This window comes from Peromyscus californicus, unplaced genomic scaffold, assembly GCF_007827085.1.
Source record: "Peromyscus californicus insignis strain IS unplaced genomic scaffold, ASM782708v3 Scaffold_7__1_contigs__length_154581171, whole genome shotgun sequence".
Lineage (NCBI taxonomy): Eukaryota > Metazoa > Chordata > Mammalia > Rodentia > Cricetidae > Peromyscus > Peromyscus californicus.
The window spans coordinates 100,312,684-100,340,330 of NW_026294595.1; the positions used below are offsets into that span (position 1 = coordinate 100,312,684).

The 27,647-nt window shown below is 42.7% G+C and overlaps 1 protein-coding gene across 8 annotated transcripts in view; it reads left to right on the plus strand.

Moving 5' to 3' along the window:
* The window catches only part of Galk2 (galactokinase 2), a 175,554-nt gene that overhangs the window by 14,507 nt on the left and 133,400 nt on the right, over positions 1–27,647 (plus strand). For all 8 annotated transcript variants that reach the window (XR_008215144.1, XM_052724902.1, XM_052724898.1 and 5 more), the window contains exons 3-5: positions 4,643–4,766; positions 11,131–11,221; positions 14,398–14,544. Coding sequence is in view for 7 of the 8 variants with exons in the window: in XM_052724902.1 (XP_052580862.1) it covers positions 4,643–4,766; positions 11,131–11,221; positions 14,398–14,544 (362 nt within the window). In the remaining variant the exon portion in view is untranslated. The remainder of the gene's footprint in view (positions 1–4,642; positions 4,767–11,130; positions 11,222–14,397; positions 14,545–27,647) is intronic.

A 27,647-nucleotide genomic window follows, 5' to 3' on the forward strand; every position in this document is an offset into this window, starting at 1 on the left:
CAGCACTTGGGAGGCAGAGGCAGGTGGATCTCCGTGAGTTCCAGGCCAGCCTGGTCTACAGAGAGAGTTCCAGGAGAGCCAGTTGAAACCCTGTCTCGAAAAACCAAAACAAAACGAAGAACAAGAACGTATGTCAAGTGGGACATAGATAGTTGCGTACAATTTCATCAGAAGGAAGTCCTTTACTCTGCTTTCAGTCAGAAGATGCACTGTTCATCTGCTGTGCAGTAGCTGCTCTGGGAACCCACAGTCTAATGGCAGGTGTGAGAGCCCCTAGACACCCAGTGTCATCTTCAGGCTGTGTCAGTGGATCTTAGGGCTGGGTTGGAGTCTGTGCAGGGACTGCTGTTGAAGGGGAGTGCCAGTCACGCAAAAGCTCAACCAGAGATGCCTCCTGTTTGTCTTTTCTCCACATTTCAAACCTCCATAAAGTTCTGTTTGAACAAAGATGCTTAAGCTAAATGGATGCAGCTTGAATTTTTGATAAGGGGATGCAGTACGTGGAGGAACTGGAGATGTGTGCAGGGATGTTGTAAGTCATGACTGCTAGGATGAATAAGACTTGTCACGAGAAAATGTATGGGGAGCTGAGAAAAGTCCAGGGTCCATGGAGGATTCAAAAACACTATTATAATGGGAAACGCAAGCTTATAAAACAAATAACTGAAAAATACAGAGCACTTATTAGCCAGCCACCTTCCACTGGCAACTCAGACCATGCTTTTTATTTTGAAGCAAATAATAGAGGATTTAAAAATTTCACGGAATATTTGAGAATGGCCAGTGGGGATGGTTTATAATAGAGAGAAGATCAATGGAGAGGGAGAGATTGCCCATAATTGAAAAGGGAGTACCTGGTGGAGGGGAACACTTGCAGAGGCAGGAAGGCAGATGTCTGGAGCATAGGGCACCGGCAGCTTCAGCTCTTTTAATGGGAGGTCAGGAGGAAAAGGATGCACCTTGATGTCAGTTATGTATAATTGTGAGTGGAGGACTGAGGACATTTTTGTGAGGAGGGCTGGGATTTTAAGGCAGGGGAAGAAACAATGTAAATGGGAAGGAATGGAGACTGAATGGCCGAAAAAAGCCTATTTGCTGGAAAGCACTGAGATCTGGGGTAAGGTGAACTTGTGGACTGTGCACCAACTCAGAGATCTTGCATTTCCCTGCCTCAGCTAATGTAAGGTATGTGGTTTTGAGGTAGGTTTAGGGCTTTGTTGAGTGGGAGTTCACAGAGGATGACATGGAACAGAGAATTTGACAGTATGGGCAGGAGGGCTGGTGAAGCAATAAAAGGTGGAATCTGTGCTGGGTGGCGAAGGGAAGGAAGGGAAGAGGAGCCTACAGATGGAGATGAGAAGGCGGTGTGGGCCAGAGAGACAGGCAGGGTGGGGAGCTTCAAGTTTATAATAGCTTGATAAAAGTTGGAGGTGATGGGAGCTAGGCAATTATTGGATGGAGGGTCATGGGGGAGGACTGCCGAGGGGGAGGAGGGCTTGGGCTTTGCACTAGGTCATCTATCTGGATGTCGTCAGGATTACTGTGGGATTGGGATGGAAAGGGGGCTGCAGACAGGTTCTGAGCTCTTTTTTTTTTTTTTTTTTTTTTTTTTTTTGGTAAAGATTTATTATCTATACAGTGTTCTGTCTACAGGCCAGAAGAGGGCACCAGATCTCATTACAGATGGTTGTGAGCCACCATGTGGTTGCTGGGACTTGAACTCAGGACCTCAGGAAGAGCAGCCAGTGCTCTTAACTGCTGAGCCATCTGTCCAGCCCCAGGTTCTGAGCTCTTTAATGTCTTAAAGGTCCACGGAGGAAAATGGTGAGGAGAAAATGTGTTGGAGCCTCAGAAGAACAGAGAACAGGAAAGTGGCCCGGAAGGCGGGCAGATGGCGTCAGCTCCTCACTGCTAGAGAACCCACAGAAGCAGGGTCCTCAGAGCACAGCCAAGCTCCCCTTGTGTGGGGTGGGGTTTTCCTAACAAAGAATTCTTATTTCCTTATTCAGTACAGTGTGTGGGGTGTGACTCCAGTATTCGTGAGACACAGCTGGAGACCAAATGAATCTCAGTCTCTGTTAAAAGTACGAGGGTCAGTTTCGTTAACATATTGAGGAGCTGATAATAGATTTATCTTCATCCCCAGTGGTTCCCGCTCCCTCCATGACCCTCACCCAGGGTGGGTGTTTTTCTTCTTTTAAATACATTTTGTCAAAGGAAACCATTTTCGCCCTCAGTAGGCGGCCACCCATGCTATAACCTTGCAGAAGAACAGATAGATGCCCTGTCCACGTATTCAAATACATATTTCTACTTGACTCAGATTGCTGTCCTCTTGATAACTGGATAGAAATATGACTTGATAAATTAGTTCTTCACCTGTCATTTTAATCCATAAAAGGCCCTTATTATCCCCTTCTATAAAGAATATCAATGCAGGAGCAAAGGCCTTCACTGCTATAACAATATATGGAATAAAAATAGAATTGTGCAGCTGAATTGTCACCTGCTGATTTCATGTTTCCTCACTGATTATTATCTGCCAAAGGAACAATGAGCTACATAAGTCTGTACCGGAAAATAAACAGCTTCTTATCCACATTTGAGATATTAATCAGCTTGATACTTTATAGTCACATGACATAAATTTGGAAAATGATTGTTGTAAATTAAAAAGTGGCTGAGGCCCTGTCCATGTCCATGTCTGTGGCCTGTGCTGCCACCGCGGGCCACGTTAGTGTCCATGGTTCCTGTTACCACTGGAGTCCATGTTGATGTTTGTGGTCTGTGCTGCTGCTGCTGAAGTCTGCTGCTGCTGGGTCCCATGTTGATGTCCATGGTCCATGTTTCAACTGAAGAGACGTTGATGGACTATGCTGCCACCTGAATCCATGTTGAAATTCGTGGCTTGTGCTGCTGTTGAGGGCCATGATGGTGATTGTGGTCCCTGCTGTGTGTGGCTGGGGGATGTGTGGATGTCTGTGGTCTGTGCTGCCACCATGGGCCATGTTAGTGTCCATGGTCCATGTTGCCACTGGAGGCCATGTTGATGTCCAGGGTTCGTGCAGCCACTTAGAGCCTTGTTGGTGTCTGTGACCCTACTGTGGCCAGGAGCCATGTTGATGTCCATAGCCTATGTTACCACCAAAGGCCATGGAGATGTCTGTGGTCTGTGGTGCCACCTGCAGCCAAGTTGATAGCTGTGGGTTGCGTTGCTGCCAGAGACTATGTTGATGTCTGTGCTCTGGCTGCAGTTGGGGTCTGTGTTGATTTCTGTGGCCATGTTATCACTGAAGGCCATGGGGATGTCTGTGGTCTGTGGCGCCACCTGAAGCCATGTTGGTGTCATGGCCCTTGCTGTAGTCAGAAACCATGTGGAGGTCCATGATCTGTGCTGCTGCTGGTTATAAAGGGCAAGGAAGCTTCTTTTGCGGTGAGTGGTATTGATAACTGTAGACTCACAGTTGAGAATGAGAGACATAGAAGGTTTCTGTGACAACCTCTCTTCCTCTACACCCCTCCCCCCAAAAAAGAAATAGTCTAGACAGAAAGCCATTGAAGAGAACTCTTTAAAAAAATTGTGATAGAGATGCTGTAGTGTAGTGTTGATTGCTTCTGGGGGGGTTGGGCAGTTTCTTTAAGGGACTGGCCTCTGGGAGTTTGACCATGTACCAGTGAGTATATGAGCAACACAAATTGGACTTGGTATGTTTTTTGTTTTCTCTTTCTTTTTTTTTTCTTCTTTTGTTTTGGAGAGGTCATGGAGATGGGGCGGGGGTAGACCTGGGAGGACTGGAAGTGAGTGTGATCGGGGTGCATTATGTGAAATTTCCAAATAATCAATAAAAATATTATGTTAAAAAAGAAAAAAACAAAACAAAACAAATTAGAAAATAGAAAACCAAGCTTAAGATAAAAAGGAGCCTCCAAATTAACAAAAATGAATTACTCATGGCTAGCTGAAGTTGGCTCAAAATGCTTGGTAAAAAGAAAACTGAGTATCTGTCTGCCCATTGTATTTTACTTTTTATTAAACCGAGGTCATATTTTTCCTGTATGTTAACTGTCTATGCGAGAGTCACAGCTTTTACCTGAAAGGGGATAAGAATTTATTCTGGGACCAATTATGAGTGACCATGGCTTGGGAACGCGGATACAGTTTACTCCACCTCATGTTCTAACATGGAACAGTCTCATGAGGTTTTATATTAACAGAAAAGGAAACCACACATTAAGACATTTTTCAGAGACATTGGTGGAAACATCAGGCAGGCAGGTTACAGCAAGGTAGAGATTTCTCAGTTCCCGGTGTCAGATGCTACCTGATGATACGCTCGGCCTCGGGTTGGTGAAGGTTAGGTGGTCTGCTCGTGTATCCCGAAGGATTTATCTAGTAGCTACAAGGATACTAGGTCACAAGGAGCAGTGCATAACGAATGATTTCTAAGGGAAATAAAGATGCGTGAGATCACCTGACTTAGAACTCTCCAGATTCTAGTCACTGAGTTTCTGCTTGGGCAATCAGCCTTGAGGGTTCAATGAAGCCGTGGTTCTCTCCAGCAACTGCTGTTCACACAGCTAGGTTGAGCTTCTTTTATTTCATCTACTAGCGATGATAAAACCTGCTTTCCCTTTTGTCTAGGAGAGCACATCGATTACTGTGGATACTCTGTTCTTCCCATGGCTGTGGAACAAGACATGCTAATAGCTGTGGAACCTGTGAAAACACACACTCTCCAACTGGCCAATACAAATCCCTTGTACCCGTGAGTAATTAGGATGGCTGGTGGGGAGGGAGTCTCTCTCTCTCTCTCTCTCTCTCTCTCTCTGTGTGTGTGTGTGTGTGTGTGTGTGTGTGTGTGTGTGTGTGTGTGTAAGCAGGCAGTAATATATCTGAATGCAGATAGACTCTAGAAAATATTGGATTCCAACTAAATCATATACTTTATTGATATGTCCTGCCTGACATCAGCATCCCAGGTCACTACTAAATGTCTATTTGTTGTGTTCATTTGCACACTCACTGAAGAAACATTTACTAGCAAGCAAGATGGCTCAGGGGTATTGAGTGCCCTTACCTGAAAGTGACCTCCAGAAACCCACATGACAGAAGAGAACCCAGTCCTGCAGGTTCTTCTCTGATTTCCACACTGTGGCATGATACATACATGCCCACCCTTTTTCTCACACATACATAGTAAGTAAATGAAAGAATGAGTGAATAAATAAGTGTAGAAAGGAAGCATTTGTTGAAGAGTTGTCATGTGCTAGACATTGTCTCAACTACTGAGTATTAAGCTATGTAAACATGAAAGTAATTTTGCTCTTGCACAGAAAGTGTTGATTATCTGCTGAGGTGACTGTCTCAACAACGTCAGGTGTATGCTACCTGTTCCTCGTCGTTACTGTGGCACTGTCTAATTCTCTTGTCGAAGGCTCTTACCATGTTGCACATTGCTTACTTACCTATATCCCTCAGTAGGTTTACACTCTATGCTTTTATGTTGTATTGTCTGTTTTCTTCAAAGCTTTAGTCTCAGTCTAAGGTGTGATGGATGTTTCTAGAACATATTTTTTGTCAAGTTTAAGAGGTTAATTTTCTAAAACGTTAAGTCAGTTATGCGTACTGAGTTGTATTAAATATCTGTGCGGTCTTCACAGTCATCTTTAAACATTTGGTGGATTACTCTGGTGGGTTTTCCAATGCTGAACCAGCTTTGCTTTTTCTACAGAAGCTTTCCCTGTTCAGTCTGGTGCCACATAGCAGTATTTTGGTCAATGATGGCTCACGCATAGGATCATGGCCCCATGGGAATATGAGGAGCTGAAAAACGACTGCTGTTTATAACATTTGCATTTTGAGCCAAGAATTACTACAAAAGAGTAAAAAGTTTCAAAAATTAAAATATTGATAAATAAAATAAGTTATAGTAAGGCAATGTTAGTTTATCAGAGAAGGAACTTTTGAGATAAATGTGATGTCATTTATGTGTATGTTTATAAAATCTAGAGTCATGTGCAGTTATATTCTTGGTCTTCCTGTTGGTTCACTCACCACAACTTTCTGTCCTGCATATTCCTCTTATGTTGTGTTTCCAGTATTAGTGTGTTAGTTTCAATTGTTTACACTTATAATATGTTTATTGAACTTTTCCTGTTTGGATAGGTTCAGATACACAAATACTATCACTGTGTTATAATCAGCTATGGTGTTCAGTATTGTCTTAGTCACTGTTGTCACTGGGGAGAGACACATGACCAAGGCAACTTGTCTAAAAGAAAGCATTTAACTGGGGGCTTGCTTACAGTTTCAGAGGATTAATCCATAATCATCATGGCAGGGAACATGGGAACAAGCAAGCAGGCCTGGTGCTGGAGAAGTAGCTAAAAGCTTTACATTCTAGTCCACAGGCAGCAGTCACAGAGAGTGGTGGGAGGAAGGAAGAGAGAGAGAGAGAGAGAGAGAGAGAGAGAGAGAGAGAGAGAGAGACAGAGACAGAGAGAGACAGAGAGACAGAGAAAGAGACAGAGAAAGAGACAGAGAGAGACAGAGAGAGAGAGATTGACTGGACCTAGCATGGAATTTTGAAACTTCAAAGCCACCCCTAGTGACACACCTCCTCCAAGGCTTACTCCAACAAGGCCACACCTCCTAATCCTTCCAAACAGATCATCAACTGGGGACTGAGCATGCAAATGTATGAAACTGCGGGGGCCATTTTCATTCAAACCACCACAAGTATACTAGCATGTCAGGTAGGTTAGTAGTGGTGACTATCCCAAATATGTATGTGTGCAGTAGGCTAAACCATCTACATCTGTGTAAGTACTTTATAGTCTGTATTGTTTGTACAGTGACAAAACTGGCTAATGATACGTTTCTTACACTACTTCCCTGTTATTAAGTAGTACATGATTATATCATGTATTTGATTTTCAAATTACAGAAGATATAATTGTCACACTTTATATGGTCATTCTGTTTCTGAACATCTTAGTTATTGTGAGTAACCCGACATGGGGATAGCAGATGTTTCTATTGATTTCATTTCCCTTGGGTATGGATACCAAGCAGAAGGATTCCTGGATCATGTGCTTGTTCTGTTTTGAATTCTTTGAAGAAACACCATACTGTTTTCCAAAATGGTTGAGCCAAATACTATTCCTACAAACAGTACAGAAGTGTTCATTTTCTCAAAACTCTGCCAACATTTATCTTACTCACACCAGATGCCATCACTGTAGGGTTAATACTTTTTAGAGGTGTTATCTTACCCTGTGTGTGCGTGTGCATGTGTGTGTGTGTGTGTGTGTGTGTGTGTGTGCATGTGTGCATGTGTGCATGTGTGTGTGTTTCTTATGTTACTGCATTGGGATTCATGTGTTTGGTGCTATTTTTTTTTCAGCTATATTCTTTTAGTTGAAGTGTTTGCAATGTGTGTATGTGTTTCTTATGTTACTACATTGTGTTTGGTGCTATTTTGCTTTTTTTTTTTATTGCTGCTATATTCTTTTAGTTGAAGTATTTGCAATGTTCAAGTGGGACTTGGATGTGGTGGAGATGAATGTGTAGTTTAGAAAATAATTTCTCAGCCCAGGAGCTCTCTGTATTCTTCTGAGTGGGATAGTAACTGGGAGAGCAACCGCAGGTGTTTGATATTACTACCATACAATGCCAAACTAGCATAGTATACTCAGACTTTAATTAATGTGGCTAGGAGATACATGAGAGCAGTCCTGAAAGGGAAGTTTAATGCTATAAGCGCATATATTAAGATCAGAGAAGGGCCAGTGAGATAGTTTAGTGGGAAAAACAAAGTACTATCCATCCTGACAGCCTGAGGCCAATCTCCCATGGAGGGTGATAACTGACTCCCTCTAGCTGTCTTCTGATTCCACACACATGCCGTGGTATGTGGACACACACATACACACACACACACACACACACACACACACACACACACACACACACGAGGGGGGAAATAAATAAAATAGAAACGAGTCAGATCTCAAATAACTAACTGAATTCATCCCAGGGCCTTGGAAGAACACAAACAAGCCAAATCAAACATCAGTAGACGGACAGCAATAATTATCGAGGCAGAAAGTAATGAAGTGGAAATTCAAAAAGACAATGAATTAATGAAACAAAGAGTTCTTTGAAAAGATGCACAAAAGCAATAAACTGTTAGCCAAACTAGCCAAAAGAAAGAGAGCAAAGACCCAAATTAATAAAGAGATGAAAAGAAAGACATTGCAGTAGATACCTATGAAATTCAGTAAATTCAGCTTTTTAGACTATGATATTAGAAAATCTGAAAGAAATGAATTTCTAGATGCATATATCTACCCAAATTAAACTGAGGTGAGAGCCAGCTTGTAGAGATTGGTAAACAAGCAATGAAGTTCAAGCAGCAACTAGAAGCAAAACAACAACAAACCCCAGAAAAACCTCAACTAAACAAAAACATTTTCAATTTAATAGAAGTCCAGGCTTTGGTAAGACCTATTGCTGAAGACTCTACACACTTTGATCATAAGACGTGAAGAAATAACATTGATTCTAACCAGTAAACTACCTTCCAGTTGGTTAACTTTGCTAGTAGTAGGAGATTCTATGTAGACTGCTAGGGAACAGTAGTCATCAACAGTCTTCCCCAGGCGTGAGCCCTGTGATCTGCTGGTGTGGAAAGATACGCCCATGGATGGAAGAGAGGCATAAATGTTATGGGGTGACCACAGTAGACGGTAGGTAATGTAGACACCCACAGCTGATCCAAGTGCAGAGAATAAGTGCTGGCAGAATGCTTAGTTACAAATGGGACATTATGTCGCCACTGCCCCTACCCACGGTTCAGGAACCATTGCAGAAGAGAGATCAGAAAGATCCTAAGAGCTAGATGTTGGGGAGAACTGGAGGGAAACTGTCTTCTAGATGTGACGGGACTGCTGCAGTCAGGAGCACACAGCAGCCACGCTTGCGGAAGGTGAAGTCAGCCAACACTCTAGCGTGGACTGGAGAGGAGACTGAGAGCCCCTCCCCCTAGCTGAGGAACTGTGGTGATGGTTTCCGGGGGAGGGAAAGCAAGTTTTCTTTAGATATGGCCCTTGGTAGGTTGACTGTGCTCCATGGATGATCCCACACTAATGGATAAATGGGAAGCACACACTGGACTCGATGGGTTATTAAAAAGACAACAGAGGACATAAAATGGCTGGGATTGAGGAGGTGGGGTGGATCTGGGAGGAGTTATGGAGATAGATGGGGAGGTGACTGTGGTGGTATTGTGTTCCCCAAAATATTGTGTACCCTAATAAATTTATCTGGGGTCAGAGAACAGACAGCCACTAGATACAGAGGCTAGAAAACGGTGGCACTCACACCTTTAATCCTAGCATTCCAGAGACAGAAATCCCTCTGAATCTCTGTGAGTTCAAGGCCACATTAGAAAGAGCAAGGCATGGTGACACACGCCTTTAATCCCAGGGAGTGAGCCTTTAATCCCAGGGAATGGTGGTAGAAAGCAGAAAGGTATATAAGGCGTGAAGACCAGGAACTAGAAGCATTTGGCTAGCAGCATTTGGCCTGGTTAAGCATTTGGCTGGTTAAGCTTTCAGGCTTTGGAGAAACACAGTTCAACTGAGATTCATTCTGGATGAGGACTCAGAGGCTTCCAGTCTGAGGAAACAGGACCAGTTGAGGAATTGGCAAGGTGAGACAGCTGTGGCTTGTTCTGTCTCTCTGATCTACCAGCATTGACCCCAATAATTGGCCTCGGGTTTGATTTTATTAATAAGACTCTCTAAGATTCATGCTACAGGTGACTATAATCAAAATATCTTGTACAAAATTCTCAAGGAATTAGTAAAAATATTATAAATAGTTCAGGCCTACCAATTTTCACTGCTGAACTCTACCAGACCTTTAAAGAAGAGCCAATATGAATGCTTTTTGAACTACTCCAGAAAATAGAAAATGAAGAAAGAAGGAAGCTCAAAGTGTTAGGGAAGGCATGTGTAGGTAGGTAGGGGGAACTGAGGAACAGAGAGCTAGGCTTTTCTGAGCAATTCAGTGAAGCAGACCACTGCTGAGCTGAACCAGTAACTAACTCTCTAACACAGAGTTACTGTTTCTTCTTCTAGTTAATACGTATCTGGTAGTGATAATGAGGTAATACTTTGAGTCTATGTAAATACCTTTTTAAATTAAATCCTCACTCTCTAAACATCCATTGATGAAACCATTATCAATGGAATTCACATGCAGTATTTTTAAAATTCCATTATTTCTTTTATATTGGTTAATTGACATTATACCTTGTTCATTGTGTGTGTGTGTGTGTGTGTGTGTGTGTGTGTGTGTGTGTGTGTGTGTGTGATGTGCATATATGGCATGCATTCTATAGCACATGTGTGGAAGTCAGGGAACAACTTTGTAGAATCAATTCTGTCTTTCTTTATGTGGGTTCTAGGGATCCAGTTGTTAGGGTTACATGACAACCACCTTACCCACTGAGCCATCTCGCTGGGCCTGGCATTTTGTTGTGAAAACTAGTCTCCCCTCTTTTTCATTTAGCTGTTTATTTAATTGTAAATTTATATCAGTGTAAAATCAGGAGGTCTTATTTTTTTCCCCAATGGGTCATGACCCTGTAAAATAAATTTTGTTCGTTATTTCTTTTTCTTAAATCATACAGATAGTCAAATTGGATAGGTATCAGAGAATGCAGGGTAAAGAAAGCTTTGAGTACTTCTGTTTCTACTGGGCATCTGCTGAGTAGCAGGCCCAGAGGATAAAGCGCTTATGTGTTTTTTTACACTAGCGAATGAGGACTGACATGAAAGAGAAAAATGGATGTAGATTATGTTGAGCATGCTGTTTCCTATCTGATTTGGGAAATAAAAAGGGCCAGTTAGAGGTAGATTAGTCATTAAGGCCAATACAACATCCTCTCTCAGCCTTAGCAGCTGGAGGTGTCCCTGTTTGCAGGAGGCTGAGATACATTGAAAGTAAACAGAAAAGAATACTCAGTATCATTGTTTTGTCACAAGAGGGCAGCAGTCAGCCGCTGATTTTTGTCTCTCAAGGACTACAAACAAATTAATGGGTCTTTTTTTTTTTTCCAGAGACTTCAGTACTAGTGCTAATAACATCCATATCGACAAAACCAAACCTCTATGGCACAACTACTTCCTTTGTGGATTTAAAGGAATCCAGGTAAATTGACACCTACTAGCCTACTAGGTGATATTCATGTTATTCCTGATTTACTCTATTATGTTTTTGGTCTCCTTTCAGTACTGATGCTCTTCTTGTATTTTGCTGACTTCTGTTTCTGAGAGTGGGGAAGGCATGATTCTTTCTGGGTTGCGTGTGCTGGGGGAAATCATGATGTTTCATTTGACTGGTTATGCATCAGTAACATGCCACGAAGAGAGATTGTCCTAGTAGTTACATTCTGTTCTTGGGATATACAGGAGTGTACTGGAAAGAACAGCCATGGATTTGAATGTGGGCCTGATCCAGCTTTGTTAATTTGAGTTAAGTCTTGGCTTTATCTGTAAAATGATGTCACTGCTATTCAACGAAGAGCTGTTGCAAGGATGTCATGGTGCTGGAACCCTTTGGCATTTGAGAATGGCAGCTAGCCTTGTTCCTGCTTGTGCAGGTGAGACTAAAAGGGATATAGTGAAAGGCATTATGTAAGCACTTTCCTAGAAACATCGACTTAATCTCAATTTAAAATCCCAGTGTTGTGTGCAAGAACAGGACAATGGACTGTTTCCACTTTTTCTCATAATTAAGAATGTATGAAGCACAAATGGAAAACCCAAACTTGCTGTTTTCAGAACCACTCTTATGTTTTTTTGTGTGTTAATTTTATTTTTTAACAATTAAAAAAAGATCCATCTTTTTATTTTATGTGTGTGGGTGCTTCACCTGCATGCATGTTTCTGCACCACATGCATGCCTGGTGCCCACAGAAACCAAAGAGGGTATCAGATTCCCTGGGACTGGAGTTACAGATTGTTGTAAGCCACCATGTGGTGCTTAGAATTGAACCCAGGTCTTCCTCTGTAAGAGCAATAAATGCTCTTAGTTACTGAGTCAACTCTCCAACTCTTTTATTTTTAAAATTAACATCTACTCAATACTTATTTTAGCTGTAGTGACTCTGGTAACATCATAGATAAAGGATATTAAGAAATAGACCTTTTCTCTTTGTGAATCGAGAGAAAACAAGTAAACATGCTTTTGTGTTTTATTTATTTATTTATGTAAGTTTGTGATCCAAGTGGTCTGGAGGTCCTATCTGAAAGTGTTATGAGACGCTTAGGACTCATTGATATGGTTGTTGTAGAAGCCCATCAGAGTAACTTGGGATGTGTAGTCCTGTGCTTCTACCTTGGAGGTCTGGCCTAGGAGTACAGCATTCATTTCTTGAGAATGTCTTTTTTCCAGACACATGGTAATAACTTCTGGGAAAAGTTATTGGCCTGTTTTAAATCTTCAAATCATCTGGATTGTCATCCACATTAGTGGGAATTAGAGTATTTGGAAGCATTGGTCAGGCAAATGCAATTTGACCTTCCTTGAAACAACACGCCTTTTTGCACCATATGGTAAAGTTATGTCTGTCTGTCTATCTATCTATCTATCTATCTATCTATCTATCTATCTATCTATCTATGTTTTCTTGCATTGTTTTGGATCCTTTTAAGGGCTTAAAGCCTTCCTCTTTGGTTTGACAACTTATGTGCAAAAACACAGGTTTGTACAATGAACTTTTGGCAGAAAAGTCATTTCAGTGTTAGCCAGTCCAGAAACCTTCAAATTAAAATACTAGAAAGATCCAAGGGATAATCTGTTTATGTGAAATTGAACATGTTATCCTTTTGGGATAGAGCTATTACAGTACTTGGCACAACCCATGTGTGTTTTTCAGTCTGCTGTGACTTTTGAACTTAAACATTGCGTGCTAAGTTTGTAAGTATGACTCACACTCAAGACACTCTGTGGATCGTTTATGGTGAAATGTATAGCGTTCCCCGAGGACTGCTGCTTTGGAGTGGGCTGCCTGATGTTCTGTGTGGAGGGGCGTTGGCAGCAGCACGTCGTCTTCAGTGTATAATTTGTTTGTGTTTCTGGAAGGAGTGTTTTAGATGACTTGGAGTCAGGAAGCACATCTGACTCTTGTCTTTTGTGGCGCATGACTTTTGCCAAGGAAGAAAAAAGGACAAAAAATTAAGGACAAAACCAGTCTTTATTTGCAGCGTTTTGTAGTTCCTTTGGCTGGTCTAACTTGCTTATTGAAATTTCTCCCTAGAAGAATATGTATGATGAAATGCATAATTAGGTAATGTAATAGTTTCTCATACTTTGGTCTTGAATTATTTGAGAAGTTTCTGAACAAGTCCATGTTCTTGTTGAAGAGGAGGGAGTGCTGGGTTTATTTTTAATCCTAAACGAAGATTATGATATCACCCCAATCTGGTTTCACACATCAGTTAAGTACATTAGAGATTTCTACCTTTAATCCAGAGTCTGGATTAATTGGGCTTTCCTGTTAGTAGAAAATCTCCCTGCCTCCTTTGGGGCCTTCAATATCGTTTACACCTACATTCTAATCTGGCTGTCTTGAAAGCTACCAGATGGCTAAATTCTATCTATAACTCCCCCCAAACTCTGAATCTTCTCATATAACTGACAGACATTTAGAGGTAGAGACACTGCTGGCCCCAGCTTCCACAGCGGCGAAGTCCTCAACTGGGATTCAGTCCTGAGTCTCACTCCCAGCATCCTTTGCGAGACTTTGGGAAAGTCTCAGTCTTGAGTCTCCCAGTGTCCCTTGTGTGATCTCCGGGAAGGTCCCTTAACCTCCCAGTACTTATATTTTTCTCCATGAAAAGTAAAGTTGATGGAGTTGGAGCTCCTTTTCTTCAGAGGGCCTCTTGAGGCCAAACACCAGGAAACAGCTGCTTTTGGGTTAGACTTCATACCAGATGCTGTCAGGCTAAAGCTCAACCTACTCAGTGGTAATTGGGGAGTTCTTGCCTTGCTGGGCAACCTGAATTCTGATTGCTTTATAGTTTTTCTGTACTTGTTCACATCAGGTGATATTCAAGGAAAAATCATTCAAGGCAATTTAGGAAGCGAATCACTAACTTTTCATTGAACAAAACGAAAAGTCATCTTCAGCTTGCCTCATCCTCTGGGCAAGTGTCATTCAATCAGACGGCATGGGTAGCTCCTACTGTGTTGAATTATACCAGTTCCTGCAACGGCTTTGTGTCTGTTGGTGGACCTCCTTCCCTCTGTGGAATGATAGAAGTTTCTACTGCCTCTTGAATCCAGCACTGAAGTGACTTGCTGTGTTGCTCGCTCTTTCTTAGGAACACTTTGGTCTTAGTAAGTCGACTGGAATGAACTGCCTGGTAGATGGAAATATACCCCCAGGCTCGGGCCTCTCCAGCTCCAGTGCCCTGGTCTGCTGTGCTGGCTTAGCGACTCTCGCTGTGCTGGGAATGAGCCTATCCAAGGTACGTGCCTGTGACATTGACCTCCCCAAACCTCCAAGACAGCGAGCGTCTGCATTGCAAAGTCAGAAAGGATGTCTTCCTTGATGTTGAAAACCTGTCTTAAGTGTTGTAATCTATCATGTTCTGTCCATGGTTGGTCACTGTAGGGCTGCTAATCGTCTCCAGACAGCCAGTTAACAGGACTGTATGACTGTAGTGAGCTGCTCTTGGATTATATATGGAGCTTGAATAGAAGGGTGTCGTTTTAAAAAAGTCTCCTTATTGACACGATGCATTCAGAGCAAGACATTTTAGGCCTTGTGAGTGGGCCAGGATTTTTTTTTTTTTCTTCACCTAAAACCTTAAGTATTGACAGGTAGTGGGCAGAAAGCATATGGAATAGATAAGAAAGGAACCAAATGCATGCCTAATATCAGTAGGTTAGTCACTGAAATAAATTCCAAAAATATTCCTTCAAAGAGGAAGTGTACCTTAAGGAAACTTGAACCCTACCTGAGGTCAGAACGCCTTTACAAGTTTGCATAAATCTCTGGTTTTGCACTTCAGAGCAGGTGTGCTAAGATTTAATTAGTACTTGGGTGTTGTGCTTCAAGTGAAAGGTGCTTCAAGTGAAAGGTTATTGCAGGTTCTTTTAAAGCAGTGGTTCTCCGCTTTCCTAATGCTGTGGCCTCATGCAGTTCCTCATGTTGTGCTGACCCCCAACCATAACACTATTTTTGTTGGTACTTCATAACTGTAATTTTGGTACTGCTATGAACTGTAATGTAAATATCAAATATGCAAGATATCCGATGATCACCCACAGGTTGAGAACCACTGTTTTAAACCTGTGCATGTTAATTGAAGTTCACAGGTGGTTTGGGAACAGACTAGGCATTAGGCAGATCAAGAGAAAGCTAGCTGTATTCTTAGTTTGTAAAAAGTGTGTTTACATTTTTATAGTGAAAATTTTATATATGGGAAAGGGAGAAATGAAGAAGAAAACAAAGATTTAGACTTCCCTTGTTATAAGCAGGCTTGTTTCACAGGAGAGTTAGCTTGCTTGCTTACTGCAGTATTATTTGAGAAGAGAAAGAAAAATTTGTATGTGAACTATGCCTCCTCTGGCACAACTTTTAATCTAACAGTTAGTTAGTAGTCATTTATTTTAGTCTGCTCATTGTTGTAACAAAATACCCAAGATGAACAGCTTAAGGGGGAAAAGACTCATTGAGTGCAGTTTCTGTGATTTCAGTTCACAGTTCGCTGGCTGTATTGTTGTCCATCTGTGTATGGCAGAATATGGGGCACAAGAGCAGGGTAAAGTAAAGCTGTTCATGGTAGACAAGGAGGGAGGAGGGAGGGAGAGAGGGAGAGAGATTGGTGATAAGATACAGCCTTCAATTTTATGCTCCCAGTGACTCACTTTCTCTACCAGGCACCAGCACCTAATAGCTCATTCAGCCATGAACTAATCAATCTAATTAATACATTAGTCTGTTGATCTGGTCAGTACCCTCATGATCCAGTCACTTCTCTAAAGTACCACCCGCTGAGGACCAAAGCCCTCAACACACAAGTCTTTGGGGGGACATTTCATATCTAAACCACAACATTTAACCATTATTGTTAAGTGACAACTTGGTGCTGGGAAGTACTGTAGTATGGATGAATTAAATAGATGCTTACTTCACTATGCTAAGGATGATTTTAATAGACACAGATAAAGAGCAACTATAAGAGGATGTGATGTGGTTAAGAAGTGTGCTAGAGGGGCAGGTCTAACCTAGATTCAGAGAGCATATCTAAGCCGAGACACCAAGGACTTAAAGACTTACCCATGTTAGCTAAGAAACACTAACAGTACCTTCACAAGATGGAGCCCCTTAATTTTGGACTTCCTAGACTGTAGATCAATGGGTGAAGTAAATGCTACTGTGTTTTGTTTTGAGACAGGGTCTCTCTACATAGCCCTGGCTGTCCTGGAGCTCACTATGTAGATCAGGCTGGCCTCGGACTCACAGAGGTCCACCTGGTTCCACTTCTCAAGTGCTGGGGTTAAAGTTGTGTGCCACCACCATCCAACCTCTACTACTATGTATTTTTTGAAGAAAGGAAGACAGGGAATATGATGATGGGACTATATCAGATAACTGTTTTAGCAGATGAAAGGAGCACAGTGGGAGGAAAATAATCATGGGTTGTTGGAGAAACTAAAAGATGCTCATTTTGACTGGAACCCATAGTGAATGGATCATACTGGAAACCAGATACTGAGATGTTGAGGAATTTGAGCTTCATCTAGATAGTAGCAGGGAAACCACTTCTGGGTTTGATTTTAGGAAGAGAGTAACATGATTATGTCTGCACCTTAGAAAGATCACAATGGCTGTATTATAAAGCTGAAAGTAACACTATCTAAAGTGTTAGCTCTATTAGCTCTAAAGAGGTGGCTTAGTGTGCAGGCGTAGCGATGAGAATGGGAGGAATTGGATATTCAGCCTAAGGTCCATCTTGGACAGAACCAGTAGGCTGTGGGCATTGATTGGGTGTGAGGATAGAGGACAACAAAGAGTCAAAGATTTTGTTTTCAAGTTCCTGGCTCTGTGTGGTGCCTTGGAGTAGGGATCTAGATGGCACTGTGGCCTGAGGAACCTAGGTACATAGAACTTCTGAGTTGAGAAGCAATGCCTCTGGCGGTCAGGTTCTTTTGAGGATCATCAATTATACAATTAGCTCTAGTTTCTGAGGCAGGGTGTCTTAGGCTGTTCCCAGACTCCCAGTCCTCCTGCTGGCATACTGGCCTGGAGGAGTGTCCACCTTTTCCTGACTTTGAAGTCTCTGGAGTGGGGGAAGACAGGCATTGGAGGCAGAAAGGTGGAGAGGACTAAGACTCGGTGCTGGGAGCAGGAGTGAGTGAGGCATGTGCACTGTGGCAGTCTGCTGAGGGGACCGAAGAGCAGTGTGAGAGGACGGACAGCAGGACAAGGGAGACTGCCAAGAGGCCAAGGAGGTGCGGCCCAAGGAGTCTCCATGTCATAGACCAGGTTGCAGGTTCTATGGGGTAGGGGAAGGGAAAGTTCATTGTATCTAAAAATCTGTCAGTGCATACAGAGAAGGAAGGCTCTACTCTCCAGAGGGAGGGCTGAAGTCAAGAACATCACTTTTTTTTTAATGGGAGGATTGGTGAAGCTTATTCTTTTTCTGTATTTTTCTGACCCTTGATATAATTGCCTAAGGGAAAAGCAAAGAAAGATGAAAGAAAAAGAAATACTTGAGCTTTGAGAATTAAATTTGGCTGTCTTTATTTCCCCAATTAAAAAGTAGTGGATGTATATATTTTTAACAATACTATCTGAGTCCAGTGCTTTTAGCATAGAGGGAACAACATGTGTGCCCGACTCTGCCTGACAGTCTAAGCTGTCCTGGCCATATTTGTCTTTATATTTTTTAGGAAAGCTTAACAATAAAGAGAGATTTGGTTGTTGTTTTGTTCGCTTGCTACAGTGAGACAATCTTGAATCAAAGGAAAAACATAATTTCTTGGAGTCTTTAAGTACCAACTATGCATGTGGCTCTTACAACCTCAGAAGCACAAGAATTCAGTGGGCTGTAGATACGAGATAGTTCATGGTCTTCCATTTTATTTGTGTCTCAGTTAGTACCCTGGTAAGAAACAGATGGTGCCCAGAACAGGACTGATGTGAGTTTAATAAAGGAGCTATTCGTAGAGGTTACAGGTCTGGGGAATGCTCTGGGTAGAATGCCTTGGTGAAGTCAGAAGCCATGCACGGTGAGGAGCAGCTTTGGGGCAGCATTGTTGAAGTCTAGCAACAAGAGAATAATAGGGTAACATGGATGGAAATGACATAAATGCATATGAATGGGGGGCTGTCTGCAGAGGCCCATCTCGAGGGGCAGAGTTTACTGTGGGACTGCAGGGGCTGAGGACAGAGACAGGGATAACAGGTGCGTTTTGAAAGGATATTAGGTCCCACAGGATTGGTGACTGAAGCTTTCCCAGTTTTTTACATTGACTCTGCCATTTAGCTTCGCTCACTGCATGTAGATGTGGAAGTTACTAGTTCATCAATAAACTAAAGGTTTCTGGGTGGAAGCTAGTAAAATGATGCCTATTGACATATGGATTCCAGAGAGCAGAGCTGATGAATGGCAGTGGTGGGTGGCAGCAGCGTAGACAGCATAGGAAAGTCCTTAGGGAAAAGGGAAGGCATGCCCTTTCCTGATTTCAGGATGTCAGACGAAAGGAACAGCTATGCTTTCCTTTCTCCATCCTGCACTCAGTCTTCTTTCTGAAACAGGGAAGATTAAGAAACATAAATACAAGTTCTGTCTTTGATAAACCTGAAACCGCAAAACACAAAGATGGAAAGTGGACGGGAGAATGCCGTGTGACTTAGCAGAATGGAGAAAGGTCAAAGCTAAGTGGCATAGAAGGAGACATAGATAGAAGCAAGCTGACTCATGCCACAGTCTCAGGGAAGGACAGGAAGAAACAGGGCAGAGTGACAGGGGTCGGGTGAGGTGGGGAGCGTTCTTATTTGAGGACTGGTTAGACCCTTGAGGCTCTGTCTTACCTGGGACCATCCTACCCCACATGCACTAGTCCCTGTGAGAGACATCAGAGTCTTCCTGCATTTAAGGACACTGACCACTGAGAAAGGCAAGGCAGGAAGTGGATTTGGTAACAGGGAAATTAAAAGGCATTTTGCTTCCGAACAGTGAAATTTCTAGTTCCCTGTGCTCAGATTGGCTCTAGCACACGGGCAGCCTTATGAACTCACACCTTCCTGGGAGTGCCAGAGTGTCCTCAGAGGGAACTCGGTGAGCCCTGTTGTGACAGTTCTCTAACACGACCCCATGACATGCAATGTGACCCCGTGACAAGTGATTTCCAAAGCTTTGTGTTTTATTGTCTCACTCTGAAATATGATAAGGCACCAGGGGATAGTCCGATTTGGAAGAAAACATCTCAAATGAAGCACACAGAACAAAATAGAGAAAATGGAGGAGTTAACGAGGACAGATAACGCCGAGAAGGAAGAAGACGTTATGTCCTCAGTCTGATGAGAAGACACTAAGTGCCTGATCGAAGAACAAGTGACAAAACCCTTCAGATTTGGGAAATGAAATAGCTGACATAGAAAAATCAAATAAAAGGATTGGAGAAATTATCTGGTAGCAAAGGAAATGAAAGGAATGGATAATAAGCCAGTGAAAAACAAGGAAAATTATGAATTAATTCCAGAAAATTCCAACTATTTAGAAGAAACAGCGAGAGCAGCCATTGAAAGTAATACTATTTCCCCCAAATGACAATGCATTTAAATGCAGTTAAAAACAACAAATCTAATTAAGAAATGTAAATACAAGTTCTATCTTTGATAAACCAAAGAGATATAAATAACCTGAGACTCTAAGATCCAAAGATGCTCAGTGGATGGGGGAACAGCACGTGACTTAACAGAATAGAGACAGAGAGGAAAGCCCTCACTGGAGCCAGTGAGATGCAGTGGGCAGAGGCTGCCAAGCCTGCCAGCTCGAGTTCAGTGCCCAGATCCCTGCGGTGAGGGAGAGGATAGACTCGTGGAAGCTTGGCTCTGACCTCCAAGCTATGGTACTGTGTATCTGTGGAACCTCCACATCTACTCTCCATACACTAGATAATCAAATGTAATGTTTTAAAAAGGGTTCCCTGGTATTTGCATAATAAATGAGGAAGGCCAGACCAAAGCTGCCCCTGGGGATTTTGAAATTCAAGAGCTAAAGAGTAAAGACTAAGGAGCTAGAACAGTAAGAAAGTGAAGACATTATAGTTGAGGGTTCAGGAGTGGAAATACTCCTCAAAATGGCCAATACAGCAATATTTTAAAATGTCAGTGACGTTTAACTTTGCCTGCCTGTTTAAATGAAATAATCAGCTGGGGGAATAGAATAAACATTTTTAACCTATAATATGGAAAAGCTGGAGGGATATACCACCCCCCTTCCAAATCTGGGAGCAAACCAAGGAAGAAGACGGCATGGGAAAGAAGAAAGGAAATAAAAGTCCAGGAAGGAGTGACGAGCCCTGCCCAGCACTCAGGTCACTTGGTGGACCAGAGTCAGCACAGAACAAACTGAAAGTGGGATGGAAGAAATGGAACTTCTACACCTTAACTGTTAAAGACAAGAAATCTAATGTAACCACAAGTGGAAGGGGCTGAGAGAGTTTAGAGAGCTTGTGTAGAGCTTCAGGAGGCTTATGTGGATATACAGTACGAGGCAAATGAGAGTATTAGACAGTTATTAAATATAAGAAAAACAAAAAGACTAGACATGCAAGATTCCCCCCCCCCCAAGTATTTGGTGTATACATAAACAGTAGTCTCAATAATTGACATAAGGAAGAAAGTTTTAATCAAGATTTTTGGCATAATGTCATTGAGAACAGTGGGAAGGGTTTGGGGAAAGGTAAAGAGGCCAAATCCTTGTTCCTTGTTCTAAGAAAGCAACAGACTTTAAGACGATGTGGCTAGGCATGGTGCACACATCTTTAACCCCAGCACTAGGGAGGCAAATGCAGGCAGCTTGATGTGTTTGAGGCCAGCCTGGTTTATATAGAATGTTCCAGACCAGGCCAAGCTACATCGTGAGACCTGTCCATAAAAAAAAGTTTAGGATTAACCAGTCCAGTCATTGGTTATTTGAAGCACCACTGAGAAGTGTGCTAGCTCGAAGCTTCTATTGTTCCAAGCCTTTGTGCTCCACTTGCCCCTTTAGATTATACGTGTCTCACCCTTTGGTGCAGGAAAGAATGGGAAGGAGAAATGAATAGCATGAAATGGAAGAGAGGCAATGGATGGCCTGAATGACCAGGAGCAGAAAGAAACTGGAAGAAGGGGAGACAGTGGGACTCAGTGCATCAAGATTAGACACTGAGAACAAGGACCACTGGGACATGGCCAAATCCCAAAGGCTCGGGAGAGGCTCTTGGAGCTTTAGGCGACAGGATCAAAGAGAATACAGGCATCTCCCATTGATGACAGAAATCCATTCCAAAAACCCAGATGGCCTATGATGCAAAGGCATTAACTGGGAGCATATTTCTTATTATTTTAAATGGGAAGATTATAATGTATTGTTCCTTAGCTCAGCACCTCTAATTTCCTGCAGTGTTAGAAAAAGAGTAAAATTTCATCTTCGGGGACACCACAGAAGTAGAAGGGAAACCACAGTTTTTCTGAACATCAAACAGAGAATGAGGCTGTAACCAGCAGCTACCTTGTGTATCAATGCCTGTGTCTCCTCTGTTGACACCTAGTGTCCTGGGACTCTGCACAGTGTGAACACTTCAGGATGTGAATGTAGATTTTCCTTATTTGGATGTCTTTAAAAAGTGCATTCATCCTCACTCATCAGGGAAATGCCCATCCAACAACAAAGGCTTGTGAGGATGGGCAAAGAAATAAAAAACCTAAGTGCTGGTGGTAGGAATGTAAGTCAGCATGGTGCTGTGCTCATAAGTATGGAGGTCCCTCAAAAGGCTGAAAATAGAATGATCTTATGATCCAGATAGACCATGTGGTAGTTTGAATGTAATTGGCCCTCATAATCTCATAGGGAGTGGCAATATTGGGAGGTGTGGCTTTGTTGGAGTGGGTATGGAGGAACTGTGTCACTATGGGGCTGAGCTTTGAGGTTTCCTATGCTCAGGATACCTCCCGGTACCTCAGTTGACTATCTGTTGCCTACAAGATGTAGTACTCTCAGCTACTTCTCCAGCACCACGTCTGCCTGCATGCTGCTATGCTCTCCGTCATGATGATAATGGACTGAACCTCTGAAACTGTAAGTGAGCCACCTCAGTGAAATGATTTCCTTTATAAGAGTTGCTAGGGTCATGGTGTCTCTCCACAGCAATAAAAACCCTAAGACAGGCCCCATATAGCTGAAGTGAGCATTCAGTAGAGACACTGGCATATTCATGAATTATAACACTATTCACAACAGCCACATTATAGAATCAGCTGAGGTGTCCAGCAACAGACACCTCAGTGGGTACAGCATGCCTGGCACATACACACAGGAGAGTACTATTTAGCAATTAAGAAGAAAAGACTTATGTCATTTGTAAGAAAATGGATAGACCTGGAGATTTTCAAATTTGTTGAAACGGCCAGCTTTAGAAATACCACATTTTTTCCCTCAAGCAGAAGCCAGATTTTTTAAAAAAAGACTTGAAAGCAGAGAAGAGTCTATGTGGGAGGAGGAAGGGGACCAGCAAGAAGCAGGAGTGGGGACAAGAGAGGATGATCATGTCAAAGTCCATGACAGACACACTCAACAGCAAGACTCAAGGTTTCTGCACAATGACTGTTTGCTGATGAACATAAAGCTGATACAGTCTAAAACATAAGGGAATGGGGAATAGATAGAGTGTGGTATCTGCCAGTCTGGATTAGTTTTGAATGGGCAATGGCCTTAGTTGTGGTGTGTGGGAACGCTAAGCGCCGCACTGCTAAAGCTTAAGTATCAAAGGTCAAGACCGACTGTGCAGGGAAATTCACCGCTGGGGTATTCACAAGGCACACCTGCATTCTCTTATCTCACGATGTAGCTTTTTATCTGTTTCTGGACCCCACAAAGGACTAAGTGTCTTGTAAGGATGCTGGAGACAGCTTGCTGGCTTGGGACACTGTTGCAGCTAATTCCTCATTAGAGGCATCAAGGTGTATTAGGCTGGCTTCTACTCACCAATTCTCCTCTTCCTGAGTGGGATAAGGCACACATTCTGAACTTATGGTATGGTGGTCTAAGCAAGTGATGTACTGTGGAGGATCTGGGAGGAGAGAAGAACAGTGTGGGCAGTGCTGCGTGCCCCGTATTGAAGCCCAAGGGGCAGCTGTGGTTGGTGAAGGTTGAAGTGACCAGCGGACATTCTTGTTTAAACATTTAACATCTTGTTAAAAATAATCCATGCAATTCCAAGTAACCCAGGAGAGAGGCTGGGCATCAAAACCTTCCCTGGAGGTTGTGGTTCATTGACACGGGTGGTGAAACTTGCAGTTGTTATCAAGAATCCTGTTGGTTAGGTGAAACAGGGAGTGTTTTCATGGGAACAGCACTGGATCTGAGGGGAGCCGCCAGGGAAGATAGACTTTTCAGGCACTGCATAAATTTGCTCTCCTAAGTTCTGGAGATAGTGACTTGGAGACATTTACCCAACACCTACTGTATGCCGGGCTCTGCTGTAGACAGCAGAGATACGACTGTAAACAAATCCAGGAAGCCCCCACTCCTGTGAAATTCCCATGTTGTTAGTGGTGGGCCTTGGGTACTAAGTGTAGAGGGGACACAGAATGTACCCAAATGCTGTGGGGAAACACGAGTTCCGTGAGCAGGGGAAGCTGCTGCGTTATCTAGGGAGGGTTTGAAGGGAGGCCTGAGGGAGAGGCTGAGAACCCAGGCAGGTGGAAGAGAGGTCAAAGAAGTTTGTCTTCTTTGAGGAAAATTTGTGGAGGGACAGAGTAGTGGGAGGTAAGTTGAGAGGTGGTTGGGAACTGTGTGGTGCAGAACTGTCTCTAGCTGAAAGCCTGGGGGGGTGGGGGGCTCTGAGCTACAGACTGCGAGATGCCCCACACTGGCTATTTCAGAAGTGCCCTCTCAACTGTCCCCTACACCCATGGGGCGAAACGCTAATCAAAGAAGAGAAATGAAAAAGCCCCTCTGGCACTTAATGCTTGTAGAATGTGACCACTTTCACTGGCTGAACATTCGTTGTACAAGATGTCAAGTATTTTATTTATCAATAGGGTCGAAACTGTGGTTCCTTAGTAAAATTAAACAAAGGACTTCACGCAAAAGCTGAGTTCTGCTTTCAAGTATTGGGCACAGCCCAAGGCTGTTTCAGGCAGAGGGAGCCCCCACATGCGTTAAAACCATCCTCTGGGCCAGATTTACACGTCCAGGTCAGCCGAGCCTGGACTCCCGTGCAGCTCTTGAAATTCCCAGTAACAACTCTCATCTACAGGAACAGTTTCTAGTGGCTAAATTAGTTGCATAGGCATGAGGCAATGTTCTGTGCTGAATGGTGTTTTTGAGGTTTGAAATCCTGTATGGGGACCCACTGAAGTTCCCAGGAAGTGAAATGTTTGAGGTTTTTATAACACATGTATTCAAGATTTCACCTTGCCCACTTATAGGGGCCATTTCCTTTAAGGACACACACACACACACACACACACACACACACACACACACACACACACACACACACTGTGTGTGTGTATACAGTGTGTGTGTATACATAGCTGTATGTATATGTATGTCTAGCTACCTGCATTTAAGGGAAATATTTCTTGGCCTTAAGGATGAGACCTTGAGCTTAAAATACCTACATTATAAAACAAAAAGAATCTAACAATTATCCAGAAGTTTCAAGTAAAAATTGAATGTTTTAATAGCAGTTTGCTACATGGTATAAGAGAAATCAGCAGCCAATTTGCTCTGTCACTAATCATTATGCTTAGAAGTCCACATAATGACGGTGCTGCAGTTTGCTTAGAATAACACAAACCTCATCCACATAATAGTTAAGAAAAATAGTAGCTACAGCATTCCAGCCAGATGTTGACTGCTAATGTGCTGCAGCAGCTGGCCTCTAAGAGGATGGCAACTCCAGAACAATCTTGGAAAAAAAAATCTCCTAATTAAGTGTTGAACATGGACTAAAGCCATGTGCTCACTGTACAAAACTCGGGGAGCTTCAGTCTTAGCCATGGGTGGCCTGGATTTAAATAGGTTTGACATTTTAAGTTAGTAATGTAAATGCAAAACCATCCACATAGTTTTATCAATAAAAAGAGCCCTTTCTTTCAGTTAAGGCACGGTATTTGGGTCTCTGGTTTTGCTCTTTGCTGAGAGGAAGACTGGAGCCGAGTTATTGATTTACGGGTTAGGGTTTCCCTGGGTGATGTGACGATGGGATGGTGTGAAATTGCAGAGACTGTTCAGGTCACCCCCACCTCCCAATTTCCTTCCCCAGACTAAGGTTCACGCTTACCTTTAGCATAAACGAAGGCAAGCAGAACAATTGGGAAAGGTGGACTGGAGGATGTGGGTCAGCATTTCTGAGTAGTTTGAGATAACTACCACAGAAAGTATGTTCGTGTCGTGTGAGTGGCTACCTTCTAAGCTTTGGTTATGGTGTGTGGATCTTTATCGTTAATAGACTACAGTGTTTTGAGGCCTCCACACTTTGATCTGCATGCAACAATCTGTTCAATGTTATCCAGTATTTAAAGAATTAATTGGAATTATGCAGGTGATAGATACTAAGTATTCCACACGTGTGTAGCCCAACTCACTGTTTTTACTCTATGCACTGAAAATACCCGAAGGATGAAAATTCAGGGCAGATACCACCCCCTGCCAAATTCAGAATTATTGTTGTCTCTTCCTATGTGTTCATGTTTCATGGGGTAGAAGGCTGTCTTGGCCAAGAGTTGCTTGATCCTGATCTGGAGACCGTATTTGCTAGCGTACAGAACAATGCTGCCCCAGACCTTCTCCTGCTTTGTGGCCAACTTATCTATAACTTGTGAGGATGCCTTGCCTCGGTTTCTGCTTTTATAACAAGAATGATGTTAACTTCTCCACTCCACAGGGGTAGGCCAGTTGGGCTGGGTTTGTTCTTCCAACTGACCTTCCTCAGAGATTTTAGAAAAAAGTTTAGGGAAAAGTTTAGCAAGAAAACAGACAGGTAAGACTAGAAAGAAAGAGATTGGTTAGGGGAAAATCTGTAACTGTGTGGTTTTGTAAGTGTACGGGTTGTGGGAAGAATGCCAAGGCAGACTGTGTTATATGGAGAAGAAAATGATTCAGCCAGGAAAGGGTTTGAAAAGCTTGAGTGTGGCTTTGGAGATAAGGGTCTGGGAGTTAGAACCGAAAAACGTGACCTTAAAATCCCATGTTAGAATTTATGTAAAAAATGCCTTTTCTCTCCACCAGTCTTAAGTGGCTAGATGTATTGAACATCCCATCTCCCACCTGTGGCAGCTTTTAAAAAAGTCTCTTTTTAACATTTTAAAATTTATTTACTATTTTTATGTGTATGAGTGTTTTGCCAGCACATGCCTCTGTGCGCCACATGTGTGCAGTGCACAGTGGAGGCCATAAGAGGGCATCGGTTTCTCCTGGGACTGGAGGCACAGACGGTTGTGAGCTGCCGTGTAGGTGCTGGGATTTGAACCCTGGTCCTCTGGAGAAGCCAAGTGCTCTTAACTGCTGAGCCATTTCTTCAGCCCACCCATGGCAGCTTTTAAAGGCAGGTTTCATTATTATTTCACAATTTCAGGGGAAATACTGAAGCTAGATAATTTATTTAATGTGATCAAAGACAAGTCACTTGGAGTTGTTGAGATTCTAGTGCTGATGTGTTTGCTCCAAACCAGATGTTTTGTATTCAGCAGGGCACGGTATAATGTGGCAAGTCTCTTGGAGCAGGCAACTCCCTGAAGGTGAGGCCCAGGCCTGGTCCTCACATCTGTGGCCCTGCTTGCAATGCAAATCCAATGGAAATGAGTTATAAATCCTCACACTCGTGCTCAGTAGTGTGAGCTCCTTTGTTTTAGATGATAGTTTGTGCTCTGGTCAAAGGGATATGATTTATTGAAATCTTACTAAGTCCAGAGTAAAAGATGGGAAATTTGGTACAGAACCTCTTATTAGGTAGGTAGCTCTTGGCCTTAAGAAGCCTAAGGTGTAGGTGGGGAATTCAGATTAACATAAAAATAGAAATGGTGATACTTTGTGTATCACATTTTTTTCTAAAGCCTATGATGGAGGCTAGCCTCCAGTTTCCTAATGAAGCCAGTGTAACTTAACATGAAACTGTGTGTGACTTCTTGATTCCAGACTTGATAAGGACATCACAAGAAAATGTAGGTTAGTGTCTCTCATGACCTTACATATAAATATTGAAGCAAAGTACTCACAAGGTATATCAGTCCAGTAATGTAAGAAGGTAATTTATGGCTAACTTGATTCTATTCTAACAACTAAAGGAGCACACATCTGCTCTTCTTCAGGCCAGTTTTCTATTTGACCTTTTATTGCTTTAT